Below are 22,382 nucleotides of genomic sequence, written 5' to 3' on the forward strand. Positions count from 1 at the left end.
CGATTAGATACTACAAATACCGTATCGAAAAAAAACGAGAAGGGACGTGTGAAACGCTTCCTATGCGTCACAACGTTTATACCCGGTACCACCAACAAAATAGTATAAATTATACTATTTGGTTAGTGCCGGTACTCAGTACTACATCTGTACCTTAGCGGCTTTTTGTCATATTTTACATTTGTTATTCATCTGTCATCTACATCTACAACACTTCTCACGCCAACACGCTCCTTAGCTCGCCCCCCTTCTCTAGAGCCGCACTCAGTCCCTGCTCGTTGAGTGAATAAGAGAGAGTGGAGAATAAAAGCGGTTGCTTTTCTAGTATTTTCTTTCTGATATGAATACTCAACAGCGAAAATCTCGCAGCGAAGTTTGAGTTCGAACATAAAACATAAGTGATTTCTTATCGTTTCCATAGGACTATAATCCCTGATTCGTTTGACAGAAAATTTAACACATCTGATCACTGGGCTGAAATATAAACCAGGAATGATTTCTTATCTTTTCCATACCAAAATCATCACTGATTCGATCGACAAAAAATTTATCACATTTAGGTACTGAGCTTAAAGCCTTGTTTTTGATAGCAAAACTCAAAATCGGGCGCTATCACACGACCGATATACCGGTAATATAAAATAATAATTATTATACTTATTTTGTAAAATTGCAATTGATGGAATAACTTGGAATACACCCGTCAAAATGTAGGTTTAAACACCACATGCTTAGCCTTCTTATAATTTTATTGTCTTGATTTCATGATTTTTTATTTCGACGTGAGCACATTTATTATTTCAAAGGTGCTGTTTACTTAGATCACTTTAGATTAGAACCAAAGAAAGAGTGGGCAAACGGGTTATAGTGAATATGAATTCCCACTGGCTCAAACGGAAATTACATTTAATTTCGAATTGAAGTAAATCTCACTCGACAACAAAACAGTAAAAGTTCTTAAATATGAAAGGAGCTTCGTTGTCCGATATGAAATTACGCTCTGGCTTCTCAGATGAGAATGGATTTGTAGTAGGAGGCAACACAACATTCAAATGACGATTCGATTGACCGACGAACTTTGCCATGTCCAAAGGAGCTTCGTATTTGGTATAGGAGGTGACCACAATGGGGCATTTAAGATTGAGAGAGGACTTTATGGTGTCAGGCCAGGTGTCCTCCAAAGCATATCCCGTCGACCGATACAAACCCGCATTGTAAAAACAAACTGTTGATTAGAAACTCATAAAAAAAGCGTGCCTAAGTACAATATACATATTACTCAGGTTATACCCAAATCTGGTTGGAGAAACTGCGGCTCGCGGCAGTAGTCGTGATAGAGGCTATTCTCAAAGTAATAGTTCACTTTTCTCTGAGCCTTGCGGCACAAGCGACAGCATCTAAAATAAAATAAAACTCTCATTTAGATCCAAATATTCGAAACCTAAGACTCTCCACTCACTTGATCTTCTTCAGTTGCTCAAAAGAGATGTTATTGGGGTTCAGTTCTGGTCCCACGAATACCACATTTAGGCATTTCAGAGCTGGCATTATGTGCAGAAAAAAGAGCTCCCATTTCTGCAGCATGTCCACCTCAAACTCGATCTCAGCTCCTATTAGATGAAGAGTCAGCTCACAGCTTCTCAAGCGTTCGCAGAGCTTCAGAGCAAACCAGGCCGTCAGGGGGCCGGTGGAGACCTGCGTAAGGGCAGCATACTCACACTCATCAACGACATCTGGCAGGGAAGTAGGTGGAGAATATGTTCGAGATCACGAATTTGTTTTTGATTCATAATGATACTCACTTAAACTAAGTTTGTTCATAATTTTTCTAGAATTGCAGCAGGCCATGGGCAGCTCCTGGAGGACCTTGTTGGGCAGCGACGGCTCCAGCCTTCCGAAATTGGCCTGGAACATGACAAAGGCCTTGAACAGTCTGTAGGACCCGCACCACTTGGCATGCTCCGGACTCCGATGGTCTGGCTTGTCTCTGCAGGAAGCAAATTCCCCACAGCCGCCACAGAGTTGAAGACGCCTAAAGCGATACTCCCGGCACTTCTGGTCCCCGCAAATGAGGGGAAAGAGTAACACCTCTTGTTCCGTGGGCGAGAGCGCTCGATTAATTTCCTTCTCCACCTGCCGTATGCACACAATCCGATACGAACGAAATTGCTCGGCACTGAATGCACCGCACTTGTAGAACATCTCGTGACCTACATACATATGTAGATTTGAGCAACAAAAGATAATTGGCAATTAACTCAAATTATGGCTTGTGAACTGGGCCGGCGAATGGTACCTGTGGTACCTTGTGGCAACGCTTACCGTTGTGGTCCATGGCCTGGCGCAGGGAATAGCACAGCTGGCGGTGCTCTTGATCCTCCCTCATATGGCTGTTACTGCAGTAGTAGCTCAATCCGCAGCGGGTACAAGGTAGGGAACTCAGTCCGCAGAGATCAGCTGCACATAGCTGCAACGACAGTAAAGTCGGGGGTAAAGGTGGTTTAGGTCAGTGGGTGCCAACTGGCGGTGGCGAAACTGTCTCTCACTCACATTGCATAGTGAGGCCATGAAATATTTCCGCGGCTTGTATATGTATTCAATGTACTCGGCCTCATCGTCGGAGGAATCCACATCGCTGAGAGGAGCCTGGCTGAAGAGCTTGCCCAGGTTGCTTAACATCGCGTCCGTGGGCGATTCCCCGTCTCCTAAGTGGGATGCACGTAAAATGTTACAGATAATATCAAAATGTAGGGGAAAATCTCGAACCCTTCTGCAATCTGCTGCCAAAGCTCTTCAGCATGTCGTTCACTTCATAGCCTCTGAAATCCTTTGATTGCTTGGCACTTGAAGAGGCAGCTGCTGGAGTCTTCGGCTTCCTTTCATACTCTTTGGCTTGCTTTGATGGCATCGCTGTCGCTTGGTGGGATCCAGCCGGCTCGTGTTCCCTGGAAATAGGAACTGCGCCTGGAACTGCCCTCTTGGCAAGTAGTTTCCTTCGCAACAGCTCCTGTATCAACCTGATTGGATCGCTCACAGTCTCCGCCTCCTGTGTTGTGACCACTGAAGGAGGTACTTCCTCTGTTATGTCCTTTTGTTTGCTGACCTGATTGCACTTGTTCCTCGAACGATTCCGATGCCTCGGATTTTTTCTCTTTTCTCCTTTCTGCTGCTGCATAGCTAATTTTCTGCTTTTCTGGGTTCTTAATTAGCCTGCTTGCGCACGTAACTCAATTGAACGACAACGAGGAATGAGCATTGTTCTTGGTTTGCTGTACGCTCTGCCCCGAACTCAATTGGCCAGCAGCCATCCACCGCAAGTGAGCCCAAATGTACGCCCTGCCCTGGCTATTTTTGTTGAGCACGGGGCACGGGCCTCCGCACCGAGTACAGACAGCAGCAGGCGGCATGGGCATAGGCATAGGCTAGCATATACATATTATGTCAAACAGGCATTTGATTATTGCTGTTCTCATCCGAGTGTGGTCTCAACCGTGCACCACGTAAAAGTTAGGAAAGAACTAATTCCATTTGATAGTTTTCAAACCCGAAAAAATACGAGTCATAAGTTCTAAGTCTTACAGTTTCTTCCTTGCGACTCTGTTGGAAAAGGCGGAACTATGTCATTATTCTGTAGTTGCCCCTTGAAGGTTTTTTTTCACATGCTCTGATCGGAAGGGTAAGAGTATTTATTTAAATGTAGCCAACCAAAAAATACAGTATGTATTGACAACAGCTATCGATTAAACAATATTGTATCATATTTTCATAAAAAAGATCCGTATTTCATTTAATTCAAATCTTTATTCAATTTAAACATGGCGCCAGGAGTTTTCGTTTATCCGCTTCAGTCTACAGATCAGATCACCAAAGGAGCATCTCGACTTCAGATATTCGTAACACTGAACTGCGTAATTAAAACCAATTAAAGGAGAAACAAGCCATAATTTTGAAGTGCTTCACTGTCTAAAAGTCTAAAATTATTTGTACGTTTAATTTAACGGCTTAAATTTCGCCTTTTTTCGAATTTCGTATGGTTTAAGTTGGACAAAATGACACTATCCGCTTAACTATTTGGGGCACAACAATGTACCATCCATAATGGTAATTGTAATTTGATCTATAAACTGACGAGATTTGTGACTAAGGGGATTAGTTGTTCTCTTTCAATTAAGAAGACTCTGGATTACTCTTCTTCAATATCTCCTCCATGGCCATTAGTCGCCCCAACGCCAGCCCCCCCCCATGCGCCTGCAGTTTCCAGCAGTGTGCTGGTGATGCTAATGTTGCTGTTGCAGTCATTTCGCGAAAGTCCATTGCTCGAAGTCGGCGTCGTCGTTGCAGGTAACGTTAGAACACTCAACGATTTCGTCGCACCTGCTAGTCCAACGACAGTTTCCTCCTCGTCTGACGAGGCGTCTGAGAGCTGGCGGGGCGATAGGCGGCAACCGCGCTGGATATACTGCGTAAGCCTATCTACGGAGGCCAAGATCAGGCCAAGGAAAGGTGGCGACGGCTTAAGTGGACGCGACAGATACTCTGGATGGTATTGGGTGGCCACGAAATACGGATGATCGCGCAGCTCAATGATTTCCATGCGTGTCTTGTCCTCGTCTGTGCCGACAAACCGCATCCCGTGCTCCTCCAGCTGTGGCACATACTTAGAATTCACCTCGTACCGATGCCGGTGCCGCTCCTCAATGGACTTCGGGTTGCCATACAACTTCCGGATGATGCTGCTGCAGCCTTCGGCAAAAACTGTTGTCCGCTTGCCCAGGCGCATGGTGCCGCCCAGCTGGCCGGTGTGATGCTCTGGCATGTCGATGACCAGGGCATTGCCCGTCTGTGGATCGATCTCCGTGGTGTTGGCATCCGTCAGACCAAGCTTGTTGCGCGCGAACTCTATCACGGCAGCCTGCAGACCCAGACAGATGCCCAGCATCGGCTTGCGGTTCTCACGCGCCCACCTGCAAGCCCGTATCTTGCCCTCCATGCCACGGGATCCAAAGCCACCGGGCACCAAAATGCCGTCGCTATCGCACAACCTCTGCCATTCCTTGTGGTACTTTGACGGCTCGCTCACCAACGTCTCCTGCTCCAGCTGGCACGACTCGATGAACACCAGAACCAGCTTGCGATTAGCCGCCAGTGCAGCGTGCTGCAGGGCCTTCACCACTGAGGCGTACGAGTCCGTGAACTTGGTGTACTTGCCAACAATGGCGATGCTTACCTCCCGCCGCACCGTCTCCGTGCGTCGCGCCAGATCCCGCCACTGCTGCAGACACCTTAAACGATACAATAGAGGTTTAATTCGAATCCGAGTGAAATTCACAGACAAGGAGCTTGCACCGTCTGCCCACTTACTTGGTTCGCTTGCTCATGTCGATGTTCAGCTGGAGCCGCTCGTTAAGATACTCAATGACTCCGTTCTGCTCCATCAGCAGCGGGACATGGTATATGGAGTTAAGATCAGGGATGCAGATCACCTGATCTGGCCCCACGTGGCAGAAGTTGCTGATCTTCTCCTTGACCTCCAGTCCGATGGGCTTCTCCGATCGGCAGACAATCAGGTCGGGACTGAGGCCGCAGCCGCGCAGCTCCCGCACCGAGCTCTGTGTGGGCTTCGTCTTGGGCTCCCCTGTGGCCTTTGGTAGCGGGACCAGCGACACATGGGCCACACAAAAGTTCTCGCGCTTCACCCGGAACTGAAACTGCCTGAAGGCCTCGACGAAGGGCATGCCCTCGATGTCGCCAATGGTGCCGCCCAGCTCTATGATGCAGACCTGCGGCTTCGACGAGCCCTGCACGGGCGTCTGTGCCACGCGCTCCACCCACTCCTGTATGGCATCCGTGATGTGGGGCACAACTGCAGACGATGGAGAGGAATGAGTTTTTTCAGGTTCACTCAAGCGGCTCCACTTACCTTGAACAGTTTTTCCAAGGTATTCACCAGTGCGCTCCTTCTCGATTACAAGCTTGTAGATCTTCCCTGTGGTAATGTTGTTGTCCCGATGCAGCGTGATGTCCAGGAAGCGCTCATAGTTGCCCAGATCCAGATCAACCTCGGCACCATCTTCTAAAACGTACACTTCACCTGGGGGAAAATAGGGTTCGTGAATTAGCAAATGCCATCCATTGATCTGATCCGGGACCCATGCCGTTCCTCCCATAGATCTCGAGAGATTGTAATGTTTACAGTTTGTGGTGTTTACTGTTTATTTTCAAGGTATTTGAGCTTAGGCGTAAATGGCGCATCCCCGGGATGAATCCCCGGTGAGTGGCGCTCAACTAGAAGTCAATCAAGTGGCATGGCATGGACAAGTTCGGTCTAAGACTAAATGCTTACGGCTACTCTACGAGGGAGAGGGGGAGTGTGTGTATGTACAGTCTTATGGCGGGCGTTACGCGAGTCTAGGGAGGAGCAGGGGTGAAGCCCTACTTTGACTCCTCGAGATCCTCTTTGTAGAGCTCCTTGAAAATAAGCTTTTGTATCTTGGTGCGTATGCGCAGCTTCTGGGCAGCCGTCAGCTGCTTCATGTACGGATGCAGACTGAGCAAGTAGTGGTAGTCGTCGTCCTCTGGCACCAGAGGCCCATCCATCGTCGACGAGCCATTGAAGTTGCTGTCCTCGGATAGACGAGGTCGCTTCAACTTTAGCGCGGGTATCAGCCCATTGGCATAGGAGTGCTGGTTGAAGCTGAGGTGTTCGGCACTCGCCCCGCCTGCTGGGGCTGTCGCAAAGTCATCGCAGGGGTCCTTGGACGTGTGATGCCCTGCAGCGATTGTGGCCACCGGATGGTGGGCCTTGTTGTACAGCGACGGCGGGGATACCGAGCGCTTGGCGACCAGAGTCCCCACATTGCTGGAGACCGAGGAGGCGGACGTGGACGTGGTCGAGGCCGGAGCGAGGACAGCATCTGATCCGTACTGCGCCACTTGGGATGAGGTTGTGGTTACCATCGGCGGCGGGGAGCAGTTGGCGGATGGTGTTTCGAATAGTGTCTGTACAGCCTGAGCCTGAGACGGGGGCGGCTTCTTGCTCAGGTCCTCCGCCTCCTTTTCCAGCTCCATAAGCTGGGCGCGCAGAAGGCCTGCCTTGAGCAGGGCATGTTGATGGGCCTCCTCCTGGGCCCTCAGGACGCCCGTGGCCAGCGGCGTGGTGCTCACTTGGTTTGTCTGGTGGGCGGCTGGAGGCGTGGGTATGGCATCCTCTAGGGTGACCTCACTTTCATCGCCATCTGCCTCGCCCTCCATATCATCCTCGTCGTAGTCCTCGTCGCTGTCCTGCAGTCTTCGTATAAGGCCGTTCGTCAGGTCTGGCTCCACCACAGTCTTCTCGCAGTCCTCGCTCTGCTGGTTAAAGTAGAAGGACTGATCCTGCTCGTTCTTGGGCAGGCGATGACGCATGTGATCGGCTGGGGAGGAGGAGTGGAGAACATGAACATGAACAGGGACTTGGCCATGGATTGTTTCAAGCCCGATTAGCTGCTGGGATAACTCACTTAGGAAAAGCAGGGCGTAGTAGTGCAGCCACTTAGACTCGAAGGTGGCCGGATCTACCAGGAAGTCGCCGTTGTCGGCTCGCGGTATCCGCTTGTACTCCACCCTAAAGTTGTCGCGCAGCCCCTTCCACTTGGCCTTGAGTACAATCTCTGGCAAATAGAGAGCAACATGTAGAGGTTGATAGAGGTGGGTGGTGAGCCCCCTGGCCTTCCAAAGCGTTACTTACTCGGCAGCTTGTGCGCTCCGCTCAACTCGTCCCACATCTGCTCCAGGAACGCCTTGTTGCAGTGGAAATTGCGATTCCATATGGCCGGCCGCTCCTCGATGTCGTGAATGAATTGCTCCACATTAAGCACAATTGTTGATTTTTTTGGCGCCATCTTTGCGCGTCCTCCGTACAACGATTCTCACTCTCTCTTTCAATGCACTTTTTGTTTTTTTTTGTTTTGTTTCACTTGTCAGTAGGCCAACGACTAAATGCATGTTTATTTCAATAGTACACAAACACACACTGCCACCGCCACCATCAACATCAACGCAGATAGCTCTCTCTCTGTCTCCGCCCCACTCACTGCTTCGCACCGACCTGAGTGCTACCGCTTCCACTCATACCCATGGCCAAAGCACATTGTATTTCCATACCATCACTATCGCAGCAGGAATGCTCGTTCTGCTCACAACTCTTTGCCGATATTTTTATGTTTCTAGATCGTCATAAATGATCTCGTCGGTTTCTTGCACTTTCAGCTATTCTTGGGACAATGCCCGATATAAAGAAGATTCGTTATTGAGTGCAGATCTGTAGAAATTGCAGCGTTCTGCTACAGTGTCCGCATGTCCTTACTCCTGAATACATTGTACATATACCCCTGAGATTTTAAATAAGTTTATAAGCTTCGCAGAATAATTGTTAAAAGCGACTTGCATATCAAGAAGGTCTGCCAATAACTATGGCAGATAATGAGGATTTACTTATGCGGTAGATAATCTATCATAGATTGATTTTCTTAACCCTCAAAGGTTTTGGACAGTTTTGGCGAAAAGTTTTTAGGAGTTAGGTATGCTTTGGGTATGAAGAATATTTTTGCTGTAATCCAGCGCTTGGCATTTGTCCAACTATCAAGATTATGCATATGGTACTGTGAGTGCAGCTAATGGCAGTTGTGTGAGGACGCAACACAATGACTTCATTAAGATTCCTTCGTAGGCCTAGCCAATTCGAGATGAGCGACAGGAAATGCTGCTCTGCTCTCCATTGCCATCCATCGAAAAAGCCTGGCAGAGAGCAAGCAAGCAAGCAAGCGAAGAAGAGAAGAAGCGAAATCAAATTATAAACACGCCAGACCAGAGACAGAGACAGACGGAGACCGAGACCGAGACGACGACCAAGACCATCCAACAGTTACTCTACCCCGCCTCCTAACCATCACAACCATTACTCCCTTCCTCCTCATCACACTCCAGCACCATCACTCCTCGCTAGCGTCAGCGTCTGGTCTGGCCCGTGCATTTGTGTGTGCTTGTGTAAGTGACTGAGGCGCAGGCGGCTTTCAGTCAGTCATGCAAAAATGTTTGCAGCCGCCGTCGTTGTCGTTGCCGTTGCCGTTGCCTGGCAGTCGACGTTGCCGTGCACAGAGTGCGAAATACTAAAAACGGCAGCAGCAGGGAGCGAAGCATGGAGAGGAGACAGAGAGGTTGATGGGGAGACTGAGATCAGGAATGGGACTGGGACCGTGAGGTGGCAGAGAGTGTGGTTGCGGAGGGCAGGCAGGCGGCCTGGCTGGCTATATGTACATACATATGTATGTATTCCAGCGGGCAAAAGCAATTTCTGGCGGCAGCTAGCTTTTGCAGCAGACGGAGGCCAGGCCAGTCCGGCCGTACAGACCAAGCCAGACAAATAATGCGTCACGTTGCGCAGTCGTTAAATTTTCGTTTTCGTCGTTGCCTTTGCCGTTTTTATGTGCACAACGGCCGGCGACAGCGTGTTGGGTGAGGGCACGGGCAGGAGCCCAGGGTTGGAGGAGGGGGTGGATATGGCTGGAGGGGCTTTAGAGCAGTCGCAGGCTTTAGAGCGGCTGTGGCTGAGGTGCTTGAGCTTGTGCTTTTTCTGCTGGTAGCCAAGAATTTCGTAAGTTTGGCAGTTGCTGAGGAAAGTTGTGAAGCCTTACACAGACACAGACACACACACTCAACTGAACTGTGGAGCTGGTAGGAAATTCGTATCGAATCGAATGAAATAGTGGAAACTGTTAAGAGATGTCGATAACACCCTGAAACACTAGATCATTTGGATATTTTTGAAGGGATTTCACTGTACCATACCGAAAGCCTTTCGGAAAGTGCCATTGAGATAGGAACATCCTCAATTCTCCGCGAATATTTCTAGGTCAGATCTTGAACTGCACAAGGTATTGATCTGACAGAGGCGCCAACATCCGTTATACTTCTGCAACTGATTTCCCCCTTCCAACACCAATGGGTAAGAAATTGTGTTTCTTTGCTTTCGCGCAATCATCGTCATATTGCTCTGGCCTGCCCTTTCTTCCTCTCGGATTCAATCTAATTGCTGGCAACTGTCGCTAAAATTAGCCCAGAGCCAGAGAAGGAAGAGAGGTCATCGGACAAGACCAGTCTGAGGAAAGAGCTAGTTACCCCACTCCTTCTCCTTCCCCATCAAAACTACAGTTCGGAAAGTTGCGGCTGTTTTTGAAGCTCTTTAAAATCGATAAGACACACACACATATGAACCTAAACACATGCATACATACACATGTATGTTCATATTCACTTGAATGCATATGTACGTATGTATGTACATATGTACAAGTATGTCCATGCATGTGCAAAATTTGGGCGCGAGAAGCAGAAAGCAGCTAACGGTGATGTGGTGTGGCGTGGGTGTTAGGGCGGTAAGGCGCCAGGACGGCTGTGGGCGTGGGTTACCGTTCAAGTTGTTAAAAATTAAAAAAGGTTATGCGCTCGGGCCACTGTCCGCTTGGCCCGTATTCGACGTTATCCCGTTGGTCAGAGAGCGTGTGCGTGCCGGACGATGAACGCGAGAAATTACAGGCGCCAACCGAAACGGACAGCAAGACCCAATTCGAACCAATACGAACCACGAACCACTGCTGATTGCAGTCAGCTTACAACTGAAATTGAAAATTCAGCAGAGCAAAGTGCGAAGCGCCGTTGACGCGGCTGTTGCCGCTGCCACCACCACGCCACTGCTGCCACGACAGGCTGCAGCCAGCCCAAGTCCAAGCCCCCAAAAGCCAAGCGAGAGCCAACAAAACGTGCCAACTTGCGGCGGCAGCTGAAACGACGACAACGAAAAAAAACAACAAAAAACACGCTCAAACGCAAAAACGCCAGCGAGACCCAGGCCCATGCCGTGGACAGGAGAGTCAAAGCCACGCCACAAGCTCTTGCCGGCGACACACGGACACACATACATTCATGTACATATAATGTACTATGCATACATATAATGTAGCTGTGCATGTGTGTGGGGTTGGGTGGCCAGGGGGCCAGCGCGCACAAACGCTAAAAACGGCCGACGCCATCCAGCCTGCTTTGCTTTGCTCTGCTCGCTGCTGCTGTTTCTGCTGCTTTTGGGCATATTATTGCGCGATGGCGACGTTTGCCGGCTAACCAGCACGCACACACACTGGCGCAGAGAGAGCCCAGCTGTCTGTGTGGGGTGGAGCCGGTGGAGCAGCAGCAGCGGCAGCAACAGCAACAGCAACAAAAACAACAGCAACATCTGCGCCAACGACAATCAACGCGCGGAAGCGAGCGAAAAGCATAAACCATGAAGAGGTGGCAGGAGATACATAGGTGGGGAGGCTCGTTAAAATCACGCGACAGGAGGAGGAGACGGAGTCAATGGCAGACAGAGAGGCGGAGGCGGAAGCAGAGGCCAAGCAGAAGCAGAACCAGCAGCTAGGCCGTGGCAGGTGCGGGTGTCGGGGGCGGTGCAACGCTGCTAAAGCGAATCGATGCGAATTTGGCTGTAGACGGCGCCGGCTTGCCCCACACGCCCAGGTATGAACAAGTGCGACGGGTGGAGGGGGAAATGGGTGGAAGGTTGTAACATTACTGGAGGGCAACATAAGAGGGCAAGTCCAGGCTGTGATCCGTATTTGTTGTCTTAGGTAATTAAATAACAGTTTGATGGTTAAGCTAAAGCATACAATACCGTAGAAGAAATTCGATAAGCTTATGTAATATGTAATTTTACATAAAGCCATACATATGTACATATGTATGAGCGATTCTCTCCCAAGCGTTATGTTATTACAAAAACAGAGCCTTCGCTTCAATGTCTGAAAATTGCCGCAATTATCAGGTATCCTGCGATGTCCTGATTGTAACCGAGAACGATCGAAAAAGCAACGCGATCAACGAGAGATAAAGTTATGGCTTAACTGTATCGCCTAAAATTGTTCGTGTGTATGTACATATGTACATATTTATGTAAATATTTTTGCATGCCTGTGTTGACAGCTGTTGTGCGTGTGAAAGGGAAGTGGGAGGGATCCAAAGGAGGCCCTGAACCTCAGACGCCAGTCAGCGCGGAGCAACGGTCCACATCCTGAAGAGTAGAAACGAAATGGCGTTTTCCATTTAATTTTTGCACACACACACACACAAACATGCGAAGCACATGCACAAGGCAGCTACGAATGAGGAGAGGAGTAAAGTAGAGTGGAATCAGAAACAGGCGCAGGCAGAAGCTTTACTGCCGTCGCGAAACGTGAGCGTAAAGAAAGCGCAAGCAGAATAGCAACAGCACAACTGCGCCAGCAACAAAGCAAATGCAGGCCAAAAAGACGGGATGGAACGGGGGACAGGGGCTAGGTCTAGGTAAGGGGCGGCAGTTAATGGCAGAGCAGAGCGTACAGAGCAACAGCTGCGAACGATGTTGACGCCGATGACGGCCCAACGAAACAAACACACACTAACACAAAACCAGACGGATGGAAAGAGGAACGAAGCAGCAATACCAGCAGGCGGTTCAGTTGCGCTGCCTCTTTTATGGCTAAAAACGCTAATGTGATGGCGACCATGCTGCTGCGGGGGAGATGGGAATGACAGAGCGCAAAAACACGCAAAAGCCTCTGCGGGAGCAGGCACAAAGATGAAGAATTAGAGGCAAGAGAAGAAACATTGACAGCTACAGCGACAGATGATGGCCAAGACAAAAACACACAAGCCATGTAGAAGGCACCCTCGTGGAGTGGAGTAATTCATAGAAGGACGTCAGATGGAGAGTAGCTGAGTGGGCCTGTAGCCAATATGGCAACCAAAGCCACATTACGGTAAAACAAATGAAGCACACGCGCACGCATGTGCCGCAGTTGGTGTTGACGCCTACCAACCCCGACGCTCTTAAACTTCCTCTGGCTCTCGCTCCACTCACACCCTCCGCACCCAGAACCCCTAACCGCTCCAATACTTTCGCCGTACTGCAACAACAACAATAAATCAAATGAGAAGAGATGCAGAGAATGCAATTCGACCCCAAAAACGGAGAGAGCAGGCGAAAAATGCAAATGACAGTAATCTGGTGTGGTGGCGTCGCGATGAGGTGGAGAGCAGCACTCTGGTTCGATTCACGAAAAACACTATTGAAACTACACAAATTGACTAATAATATTATTAATATTATATTAAAACTATTAATAAACGTGATAGTGAACGTTAATAAACTGGTATACCCTTTTTTGCGGACAAACGATCGACGCATACATACATACATATGTATGTACATATGTATGTATACCATTCTCTCAGTTCGTTTTTATGCAATAGAAACAAAATATATCAATGTATGTACATACATAATCTACATACGTACATAAACAACATACATACATATGTACATAGATTTTTTTTTGTATAGATTTCTTTACATATTAGCCTTTGCACTTAAAGCAGCGCTCGGCACGGCCCTATCTATTGGGTATAGGACAAGCGATGCTGCTGCGCTGCCGCTCACGTACACGCGTATTACAGTGATTCGGACCAATATCAATATACTTGAATGAAATGAAATGTTCCGTTTTGCGTGCGTCTTCACACACAAACGCAACGAGAAGGGACGTGTGTTACGCGACGTGTCTCACGCCAACACACTCCTTTACGGCACGGCAGACGCAGAGGCCGCACACTGCAGACGCAGAGTGTGAATGAGAGAATGTGAAACGAGAAGGGACGTGTGAGACGCTTCTTACGCTTTACAACTTTTATACCCGGAACTACATCTGAACTACATCTGCACCTTAGCGGTGTTTTGTCAAATTTTTCATTTTTTCTTCATCTGTCATCTACATCAACACAACCCCCCTTCCTTAGAGACACACACTGCAAATCCACGGCAGAGGCAGAGGACGCACACTGCAGACGCAGAGTGTGAATGAGAGAATGTGCAAAAAAAAACGAGAAGGGACGTGTGAGACGCTTCTTACGCGTCACAACTTTTATACCCGGCACTCAGTACTACATCTGCACTTTAGCGGTTATTTGTCAAATTTTACATTTTTTCTTCATTCCCTACGGAATGGCGTTTTTAGTTTTCTGCTATCTTCAAAATTGTAGATTTGGGAGGTTTTCGCCCTTTTGCTGAGGCGGAAGGGGGCGTGGCTCTTTTGAAATACACTTGTAACAGTGTGAGCACACAGAAGTATGGATGCAAAATTTGGTGGCTCTAGCTTTTATGGTCTCTGAGATCCAGGCGCTCAACAAGACGGACGGACGGACGGACAGACAAACATAGCTCAATCGACTCGGTTATTGATGTTGATCAAGAATTTGTGGGGTCGGAAACGTTTCCTTCTATGCGTTACATACATTCACTTTGTGCACAAATATAATATACCCTATTTACTCTTCGAGTACCGGGTATAAAAACGGAACTTTTTTTTAGTGAAATAAGTGCACGGCATGGTACTGTATGGTATGATGATTGTGTGCTGCGGAGAGTGCACCTGATTCTCAGAAACTGTGGCTGCTTGTAACATCTCCAAAATTTTAATGAACAATATTATCAGATAAAACCTTATCCTTGCAGTGCATGAGGAACGATCAGTTAATATAAATCTGCTCTTTATATGTTATTTCTTATTTATTCTTAAATAGCAAATGCCACCTCAACAGGCATATTTCGTCGCCACCACACCGCCACATATTCCTTCATTCAGACAACCTGCGACAACAGTGAATGCAAGAAAAAAAGAGAATAAGCACAAAAAAAAAACAAACAAAGCAAAGGCTAAAACAGGAAACCAAAGAGTAAAGAAAAACTTTCGTTTTCAATGTCAAGTACTCGAAAAAAAGCAACAACAGCCACCGGATGCCGGCTGAGGGATGCTTTCCGAAGGAGAGGTATAAACAGAGAGAAAGCGGGTGGTGAGATATTTAACTTTTCCCCCTTCCTCGTGCTTCACAAAAGCTTTCAACCATTGCATATATGTACATACACTATAAAGTAAACGCCGTCACAAAGCTCTAATATTGTAAGCAGTTTGTTTAGCCGCGACGCAGTTTTTAATTGTATTAATATTCTATTACATTCTTTTCGCAACTTGTAACGTTTACGAACAATAAAAGCTGCTGCTTTCAGTCAATGAAATCATGATAATTGAAATTAAATGAAAATACTACACCAAGACACGTGCGAGCTCTATTTTGCGAGAGGTGGAAACAGCTGATAGGCAGCCACGCTAGTTATCTCCCTCACACTCCTCACAAACAGCATTCGTTGTTTGTTCCCTCCCATGTGGTGGCGAAAGTGGTCAAGTTGCAACAAGCCGCGTGACCTTCGACAACAACAGAGCCACCTTCCGCCAATGCGACTAGAAAACTCTTCTTCTGCATACATGTACCGAGACAACCATACAGATGGCCGCAAGCAGGCAAGATATATACATACATATGTATGTATGTACATACATAGATATGTATTTAAAATTTGCCACAGAAAATGTATGTGTGCATATCTACATACATATGCACACGACTTCATAGTCACTATTATACATATGAGACCCATTAACTCACCATGCTCGTAAGGGGAAAAAGTTCCAGCATCTATATTGATGTACGGATCAATTTTAATAGATGTCACATCGAGTTGGCACGACTTGAGCAGAGTACCAAACGAGGATGCAATGACGCCCTTGCCAACACCGCTAATAACGCCGCCAGTGACCAGGATATATTTCATATTTGCCAACGTTTATGCCTCAGATTCGATGTGTAGACAGATAATCGATCTTTCTCAACCTTTCGAGACACACACTTGCGCTAGTACCGACAATTGCGTTGTTTGTTTGGTTTTGGTTGCACGTGGCGGCGTGTTAAATAAGTTGGATTTTATTTGTACGTTTCTGCGGAACAAGAGCGGCGGCGGGATGCGGTATGACCAAACATTGATAGGCGCGCAATGCCGATGACTTAGCGTTAACATATGTGTGTTGGTTAACGGCAGAGAGACCGTTAGGTTCAAATCACGACGCTAGCGAGGATGTGTGGCGATTAAATTAAAAAGTACACATGTAGCGTGCAAAGCATTTTATTGTTGGTAGGGCTGCTTCAGAGGCTGGTTGGCATATAAAATTATTATAAATTGGATTATTCTGTAAAGTTAAATGCATGTCAAGCATTGAAATCTCGCGACCCCGAATTACTTGGTGGCCTCCTGCTGCTCGAAGACAGGGTACTGCGCCACCACCTGCTCCCAGCTGGTACGTGCCGTGGCCAGGTCCTTGACCACACCAACAACCTTCTCCAGACCCACGCGAACCTGCTTCATGCTGTTGCGGTCCCGCAGAGTGACCGTGTGAGGTTCCTTCAGCGTGTCAAAGTCCACTGTGATGCCGTAGGGTATAGCAATCTCGTCTGTGCGGGCATATCGCCGACCGATCGAGCCGCTTGAGTCGTCCACCTTATGCGACAGCTCGGCCTTGGTTAGGAACGAGGAGAGCTTTTGTGTGAAGGGCTGAAACTCGGCATTATTAGAGAGGGGCAGGATTGAGCACTTGAGAGGAGCCACCAACGGCGGCAGGGTGAAGTAGCAGCGCTGCTCATCGCCTTCGCGGCACTGGAAACTGTGTTCCAAAAGGGCGTACATAATCCGACCGATACCGAAGGACGGCTCTACCACACTCGGTATGAATTCCTCCACGTGGACCGTCTTTGACGAATGCTTTACGCTGATGGTGTCCTTAGCTAGCTCGTGAGTGTTTCCATCGGCCAGGATAAGCTTGCACTGTCCGTTCGCGTTGAGCTCTTGCTCCGCCCTGCTGATCTCCTCGAGGGACAGCTTGGCCAGGGCCTCTGTTATGGTTTTAGCATCCTTCTTAAAGGTCTTGCCCAGCGCTTGCTTGTTGGGCACGATCTCACTGACCTTCACCGTCTTGGGCGCGGGCAGACGCTTCTCGGCCACCAGCCGGACACCGGTGGCAGCTGTATGCTGGCCCAGATCGTAGGCACTTCTGTCCGCACAGCCCACACACTCCACCCATCCGTATGAGGTTAGGATCTCCGCGTCCCAGCAGTCGCAGGCGTAATGTGCCATCTCGTTGCTCATATGCTGCCGGAAGCGCAGGCACTCCGGCTTGATGCCAATAGCCAGCAGGAACTGTTGGATGCGAGCCATGTAGTAGCCCAAAGTCTCGTTGGCCACCAGCTTGGCGGAGACTGCCGCGCCAATGGCAAACTGGGTGGCTGACTTGCCGTCCATCTGGTTACAGGCGGAGTACAAAGTCATCTTTTCGTCCTTTACGTTGCCGAACTTGGGATGGTCTTTCTGCGTGGGATCACAGAAATGCTCGATTTCCGCCATGGTAAATTCGCGCACACGTATCAGACCCGACCTGGGGGAAATTTCGTTGCGGAAGGAGTTGCCGATCTGGGCCACTGCGAAAGGCAGCTTTCCCTGGTTGAATTCTAGCAGGCGCTTGAAGTTCACAAAAATTCCCTGGGCAGTCTCGGGGCGTAGGAAGCCCTTAACAAGGCCCGTTGGTCCGATCTGTGTGGCAAACATAAGGTTGAACTCGATGGGCTCGGTCAGGTCGTTGCCAGTGAGTGGCGACTTAATGCTGTACTTGGCCAGGACATCGGCCAGCTCCTGTTTGCTAAGACCATCCAGCTTGATGATGATGTCCTCGCACTCTGCTTGCAAAGCGGGGGTGGCATCCTTGGCTTTCAAAAGCTTCTCCAGGGCCTGCTTGATGAGATGATCCAGCCGGAAGCATTCTCCGGTTTTAACGTCCTTCACCATCAGATCCGCAAAGCGCTCCACATGCCCAGAGGCTTTCAGAACCGGCTCAGGCGTGAGTATTGAGCAGTCAACCTCAAGCATCTGCTCCTCCAGAGCAAAGTACTGACGCCACAGCGATAGAATATTTGACTTGAGGGCACAGCCCATGGGTCCGAAGTCGTACTGGCCGGTGATGCCGCCGTAGATGGCAAAGCTCTGGTCGTAGAAGAAGCGACGCTTCAGTAGATCCTCCATCTTGGCGCGGTCGAAGCTAACCACGCTGGGAGTCAGGGCCAACTCCTTATCCTCTAGCATCTTCTTCCTTGCCTTCAGCTCCGCCACTGCCTTCTTGACGTCGAGTTCGGCTGCACCGGTCTCTTTGAGCGATCTCACCAGATTTCCCTGCTCCTGCACCCGCTCACGAAGCGGTGCCAGTTGGGCTTCAATCTCTGGATTCGACATGATGAAATCTTCTGCCTTCGCTCGTAGTTTCACGCTGCGGTTCTGCTTCTTGGAGCCCCAAGTCCTTGGCTGTGTCGGAGAGGCGGCGGCGTGGGAGGAGGTTGTGCAGAAGAATAAATTCGAGTGTGCCCTGCTGGCAATGTGCTCGCTCCACGTTGCTATGTGTAGGTGGTAAATGAGGCCTCTTGCTCTGCTCTGATAGATGAGCGCTTTTAATAACTGCAATGACATAAAGACGAATTTACTTTTCCATCAATGGCTCGCGAATTTATATAATAAACGTGCAAATGACTGTAGAAATACCTTCACTTGTGACTGCAATTTTTTACTTTTTGATTCTCTGCGGGTGTGCAGCACTGGTCTTTAAATTAGAGCTGGAAAAAATCAATCGATGGAACTATCGCTTGACAGCGGAAGAAGTAAAATATTTATAGGTGGAAAATAAAAACTTTAATGCTATATGCAAAGAGTTGTATGTATTCTGGTGACTTCCATACGGTACAATTATGGGGGAGGCGTTTTTAATTTTAATCAGTAAAATTATCTTAAGTCTTCGTGTAAGAGATATCGATGTTTTTCCCATTCAGCTCTCCTTTACATCAGTTTGTGCGCTTTCCAACACCTATCGGGTTATGTGTGTAAGTGCGTGTGTCGTGTTGTTTTAATTATGTAGGCGCAGCATTGCAGTTTAGTTTTTCTTGCGCGTTTTTTAAGTATAATTTTATACATTTTTAATTTAGTTAAGCAAAACTCCGGGGTGAAACGCATGCAAATATAGCACCTGATATCAAACACGGAGATAAGTCATCCAGAGTGAGAGGACGCCTCGTTGCAGTGACAGTGACGCTACGCTGCATTACTTAGGAGGAAGAGGAGCAGCTGCAGCAACAAAAGACACAAGGTAAGCACCAGATAGGCAGTGTTACTGCTTCATTGGTGCTTTTGTTGCAGAAAATCTAAATCCTTTACATTCCCCCATCGGCAGGCAGCCCCTTCCTTAAACGAACGCGCTGACGAAAAATAACACCAAACTACAGTCTAGGCCTTTTTTGGTGAGTTTAAAGTTTTATTTTTTCCAGCTTGACCCGGTGGCCTTATTCACTGCTTCATGAGTGGGTTTTTTTAATCGATCTATGTGAATTATGCATAATCTTTCATTTGTTAGTCATAGAAGTAGTTGTTCCGTTTCCATAGTGTGTGGTTGCGTTTGTGTTTGTGTGGGTCACACTCTACTGTTACACTGTTTACAGTTTTTAACAGTGGAGGCTCACTAATTAAAAACCGACCCTTACAGGGGCTGGCTTATGAATGAAATGCCAGAAGGTAAAACATCCGTTTGGGCGAATAGACCCACCGTATTGGCATTTTTGTCGACTTTCGCACGTTCGATATTAAGTCGTCGCCGGAATAGTGTCTTGAGTGGTGCGTCAACGAAATCTACAACGAATGCAGGTAACATATACATGTATGTACATAAATTTGTACATATGTATGTGTATATGTGCTGTGGCTGGGACTGGTGATGGGATCTGCTAGGAAGGGAAAAAGCTCACAATAGCATAGTCTTATTTTCGGCAAACTCTCCATACTTCATGGTTTACAGTGGTTGTGGTGCGTGATAAAACTGGAAAAGTAAGAAGGAAACTTAAGTCTGTACATAAATCAAAAATGTTTCAACTAGTGTACGTCTCTAACACAGAAAGCTAACTCCGAACTAAAAAAATAAGCAGCAATATAAGAAACATAATGAACCAGGCCAAAAGGCGACTGATCAAAGACTGCTTATGTCCCTTTTAGGATCACAAAACACGCACCGCAACGCAAACCAACCCAACCAAAAGAAGAGCTCGCTGGCCTGGCGATGCAATTGAAAGCGCCCAAGACAAGAAACATGGCCAGTCTTAAAGATGAGGAACAGGCGGCGACCACAAGCAGCAGCAACAACAACAACACGAATAACGTAAACAATAACCACAGCGCCAGCAACAACCACAACGAGGATGAGCTGAAAGTGAAGCGGGAGTCTCTGGAGGCGCGTAAGCAGGCCCTGGAGCAGCGCCTAAGCGAGAAGAGTTGGCTGCTGCAGCAGATCCAGAAGCAGGAGTCAGCCATCATCAATGGAAACTATGAGCAGATGACCATTAACGAGTTCTTCTCCCAGCTGGCCCAGCAGTACAAGCACGAGCAGCAGCTCCAGGCCCTGACTAAGGAGAGCAGCTCAATTCTGAGACGCAAGCAGAGCACTACCAGTCGGGAGAGTCGTGAGAGCCAGCAGACCAGCAGCAACAGCATAAATAACAACATTCGGCAGTCGGAAACGATGTCAAATCGCAGCTCCGAGTACGACAACTATCAGCCGGCGGGGGGAGTGGGCGACATGTTGGTGATAGGTGTGGCGCAACAGCAGGCCCAGCAGCAGCATCAGATGGTGAAGAGCGCCCTCAAGAAGCGACCTACACCCACTCCAAGCCAAATGCAGTACATGAGGCAGCAGCAATCGCATCATCTGATGATGCCGTATCAGAGATCCCAGCCAGATGTCATATCCATGGTCTCGGCAAACTCCTCAAATGTGGCCACGCTGAGGCATCCTCCGCAGGCTTCGCCGCAGCAGCAGCCCATCATAGTGCATTGCGATAAGTACTACTTGTCACCCACGCATCAGAGCTACAACGAGTGCGGCTTCATCAAGTCCAGTCAGAACATCAAGAAGTACGTCTCGCCGCTAGCGTCTCCAAGCAACCACAGCTACGAGCAGCATGTGCCGCACAAGCACCCGCAGCACCGTCAGCTGGATGCCATATCCCTGGCCCCCAGCTATGCATCGGTGGACATGGAAGCGCAACAGCAGCAGCAGCAGCAGCAGCGCTGGCGATCCCAGTCCCACATCGCTCCTTTGACTCCTCCCCAGCTTGGGATCATTGAGGTAAAGTCGCACTCTAGCGATATGCTGGCAGCTCCTCTGCCCAGTCGCTATCAGCTGCACGATGAGATCTCACTGTCGTCATCCTCGACCACCATCGAAAAGAAGGCCAAGCCGAAACAGTGGCTGGAGTCCTCTCTGGATGGACCTGCTGTGATTCGCCAGATAGATTCTCAACCACAAAGTCCAGCCGGGAGCAGCAGTAATGGTAGCTACAGTCAGGCAGCGTCAGCCACCAAACCGCGGACCAAGCTCTCCTCCCAGTCCATGTCGGTCTCGGGGACCGGTGTTGGTCGTCACTTTTCCATGTCAAATCAGCGGCCAGTGCAAAACCACCCGAGTGCAAGTTATGCGGTGTGCAGCAGCTCAAAGGCGCTGCTCAGTCAGTCCACATCGTATCTGAATGCCATGGAGCAGACGATGGGCATATCGATTTCTTATCCCCTGGAACCCCTGGAAATACCACCATTTCGCCAGCTACCCCCCAAACCAAATCAAATGCAGCAAACACCGCCTCCGAGGCCGCCGCCAGTTCAGCAGAACCACAACAATGGAAGTGGCTTTGGAAGTGCTATACAGACAGCTCTGGTGTCCCCTCCGTTGACCGTTGCCACGGCCAGCTTGTCGCCGGATATACGTATAGAGTCGCCAAAGAACATGACCGTGGTGCAGCAGGCCACTTTTCAGCCCTACAAGGAGGTGACAAAGCCCTTCGAGATGTCCGATTTCTACAAGTACTCCACCAAATTCAAGCAGAAGGAGGTCGGAAGACCTGAGTGACCTCAAAGCATAAGGATCTATGGAACTGCCGCAATTTTTTCCCTTTTCATGTGATTAACAAAACAACAGTTGTAGACAACACTACAAAGCAAAAACCGCCCAAGAGTTGAACAAAACTACAATTGGTTAGATCCGGCTTGGGTTGCAAGTAAAAAAAAAAATTATATTTATGGACATTTTTAGGACTAGCTGAATGAGCATTAATTAATGTAATGTTCATTACATTATTATTCATGCTCATTGAAAATTTGCCAAAATTTACCATTGACATATCTAAAGCTTTTTATTTATACGTATGTACATACATACATAAATCTAACAACAAGTAGAACAATGTTATCCCCAAGGGGAACATACAACTTGCCTTAACTCTGTATTTCCTTGAAAGCAAAGCATTTACAAAAACATAACAATAAAGGAAATATATTCCGACTAGCCTTTGTTAAAGAG

General features: G+C 48.3%; 4 protein-coding genes across 7 annotated transcripts; 1 reads left to right on the forward strand and 3 right to left on the reverse strand.

The window, feature by feature from the left end:
* Window positions 1-840: 840 nt before the first annotated feature.
* LOC117893211 lies at window positions 841-3,289 on the reverse strand. Its single transcript, XM_034799739.1, has 7 exons — window positions 2,767-3,289; window positions 2,551-2,705; window positions 2,323-2,467; window positions 1,803-2,210; window positions 1,460-1,733; window positions 1,291-1,397; window positions 841-1,225 (listed from the first exon to the last, which is right to left on the reverse strand). The coding sequence occupies exons 1-7, from the start codon at window positions 3,173-3,175 to the stop codon at window positions 930-932; spliced, it is 1,794 nt and encodes a 597-aa protein (XP_034655630.1). The 5' UTR covers window positions 3,176-3,289; the 3' UTR covers window positions 841-929.
* A 379-nt stretch (window positions 3,290-3,668) lies between these two features.
* Window positions 3,669-15,918, reverse strand: LOC117893208 (CTP synthase). 3 transcript variants are annotated; one of them, XM_034799734.1, is made up of 4 exons: window positions 15,565-15,918; window positions 5,921-6,091; window positions 5,362-5,863; window positions 3,669-5,282 (listed from the first exon to the last, which is right to left on the reverse strand). In XM_034799734.1, exons 1-4 carry the CDS (start codon window positions 15,728-15,730, stop codon window positions 4,184-4,186), a joined length of 1,938 nt encoding a protein of 645 aa, XP_034655625.1. In that variant the 5' UTR covers window positions 15,731-15,918; the 3' UTR covers window positions 3,669-4,183. The 3 variants fall into 3 exon arrangements, with proteins under 3 accessions (XP_034655625.1, XP_034655627.1, XP_034655626.1); XM_034799736.1 differs by lacking the exon at window positions 15,565-15,918 and adding an exon at window positions 7,727-7,976; XM_034799735.1 differs by lacking the exons at window positions 3,669-5,282; window positions 5,362-5,863; window positions 5,921-6,091; window positions 15,565-15,918 and adding exons at window positions 6,184-7,412; window positions 7,500-7,649; window positions 7,727-10,279.
* Window positions 15,919-16,062: 144 nt separating this feature from the next.
* Window positions 16,063-18,588, reverse strand: LOC117893207 (glycine--tRNA ligase). The gene is made up of 2 exons (XM_034799733.1): window positions 18,533-18,588; window positions 16,063-18,448 (listed from the first exon to the last, which is right to left on the reverse strand). The coding sequence occupies exon 2, from the start codon at window positions 18,227-18,229 to the stop codon at window positions 16,190-16,192; it is 2,040 nt and encodes a 679-aa protein (XP_034655624.1). The 5' UTR covers window positions 18,230-18,448; window positions 18,533-18,588; the 3' UTR covers window positions 16,063-16,189.
* A 287-nt stretch (window positions 18,589-18,875) lies between these two features.
* Window positions 18,876-22,331, forward strand: LOC117893209 (putative mediator of RNA polymerase II transcription subunit 26). 2 transcript variants are annotated; one of them, XM_034799738.1, is made up of 3 exons: window positions 18,876-19,130; window positions 19,215-19,281; window positions 20,027-22,331. In XM_034799738.1, exon 3 carries the CDS (start codon window positions 20,091-20,093, stop codon window positions 21,930-21,932), a length of 1,842 nt encoding a protein of 613 aa, XP_034655629.1. In that variant the 5' UTR covers window positions 18,876-19,130; window positions 19,215-19,281; window positions 20,027-20,090; the 3' UTR covers window positions 21,933-22,331. The 2 variants fall into 2 exon arrangements, with proteins under 2 accessions (XP_034655629.1, XP_034655628.1); XM_034799737.1 differs by having other exon boundaries at window positions 18,876-19,281.
* The last annotated feature ends 51 nt before the right edge of the window (window positions 22,332-22,382 follow it).

The sequence above is a fragment of the Drosophila subobscura genome, chromosome J (genome assembly GCF_008121235.1).
Source record: "Drosophila subobscura isolate 14011-0131.10 chromosome J, UCBerk_Dsub_1.0, whole genome shotgun sequence".
NCBI classification, from domain to species: domain Eukaryota; kingdom Metazoa; phylum Arthropoda; class Insecta; order Diptera; family Drosophilidae; genus Drosophila; species Drosophila subobscura.

Bases quoted from the DNA above. Each gene is read 5' to 3' on its own strand.
- LOC117893211 (XM_034799739.1), bottom strand. From the start codon at position 3,175: ATGCAGCAGCAGAAAGGAGAAAAGAGAAAAAATCCGAGGCATCGGAAT. The intron at 2,468-2,550 runs GTGAGTGAGAGA...CTGTCGTTGCAG, and splicing joins TCATGGCCTCACTATGCAAT to CTATGTGCAGCTGATCTCTG. The intron at 1,226-1,290 runs GTATAACCTGAG...TCTAATCAACAG, and splicing joins GTTTCTCCAACCAGATTTGG to TTTGTTTTTACAATGCGGGT.
- LOC117893208 (XM_034799734.1), bottom strand. From the start codon at position 15,730: ATGAAATATATCCTGGTCACTGGCGGCGTTATTAGCGGTGTTGGCAAG. The intron at 5,864-5,920 runs GTAAGTGGAGCC...CATCGTCTGCAG, and splicing joins CCTTGGAAAAACTGTTCAAG to TTGTGCCCCACATCACGGAT. The intron at 5,283-5,361 runs GTAAGTGGGCAG...GTATCGTTTAAG, and splicing joins GACATGAGCAAGCGAACCAA to GTGTCTGCAGCAGTGGCGGG.
- LOC117893207 (XM_034799733.1), bottom strand. From the start codon at position 18,229: ATGTCGAATCCAGAGATTGAAGCCCAACTGGCACCGCTTCGTGAGCGG.
- LOC117893209 (XM_034799737.1), top strand. From the start codon at position 20,091: ATGCAATTGAAAGCGCCCAAGACAAGAAACATGGCCAGTCTTAAAGAT.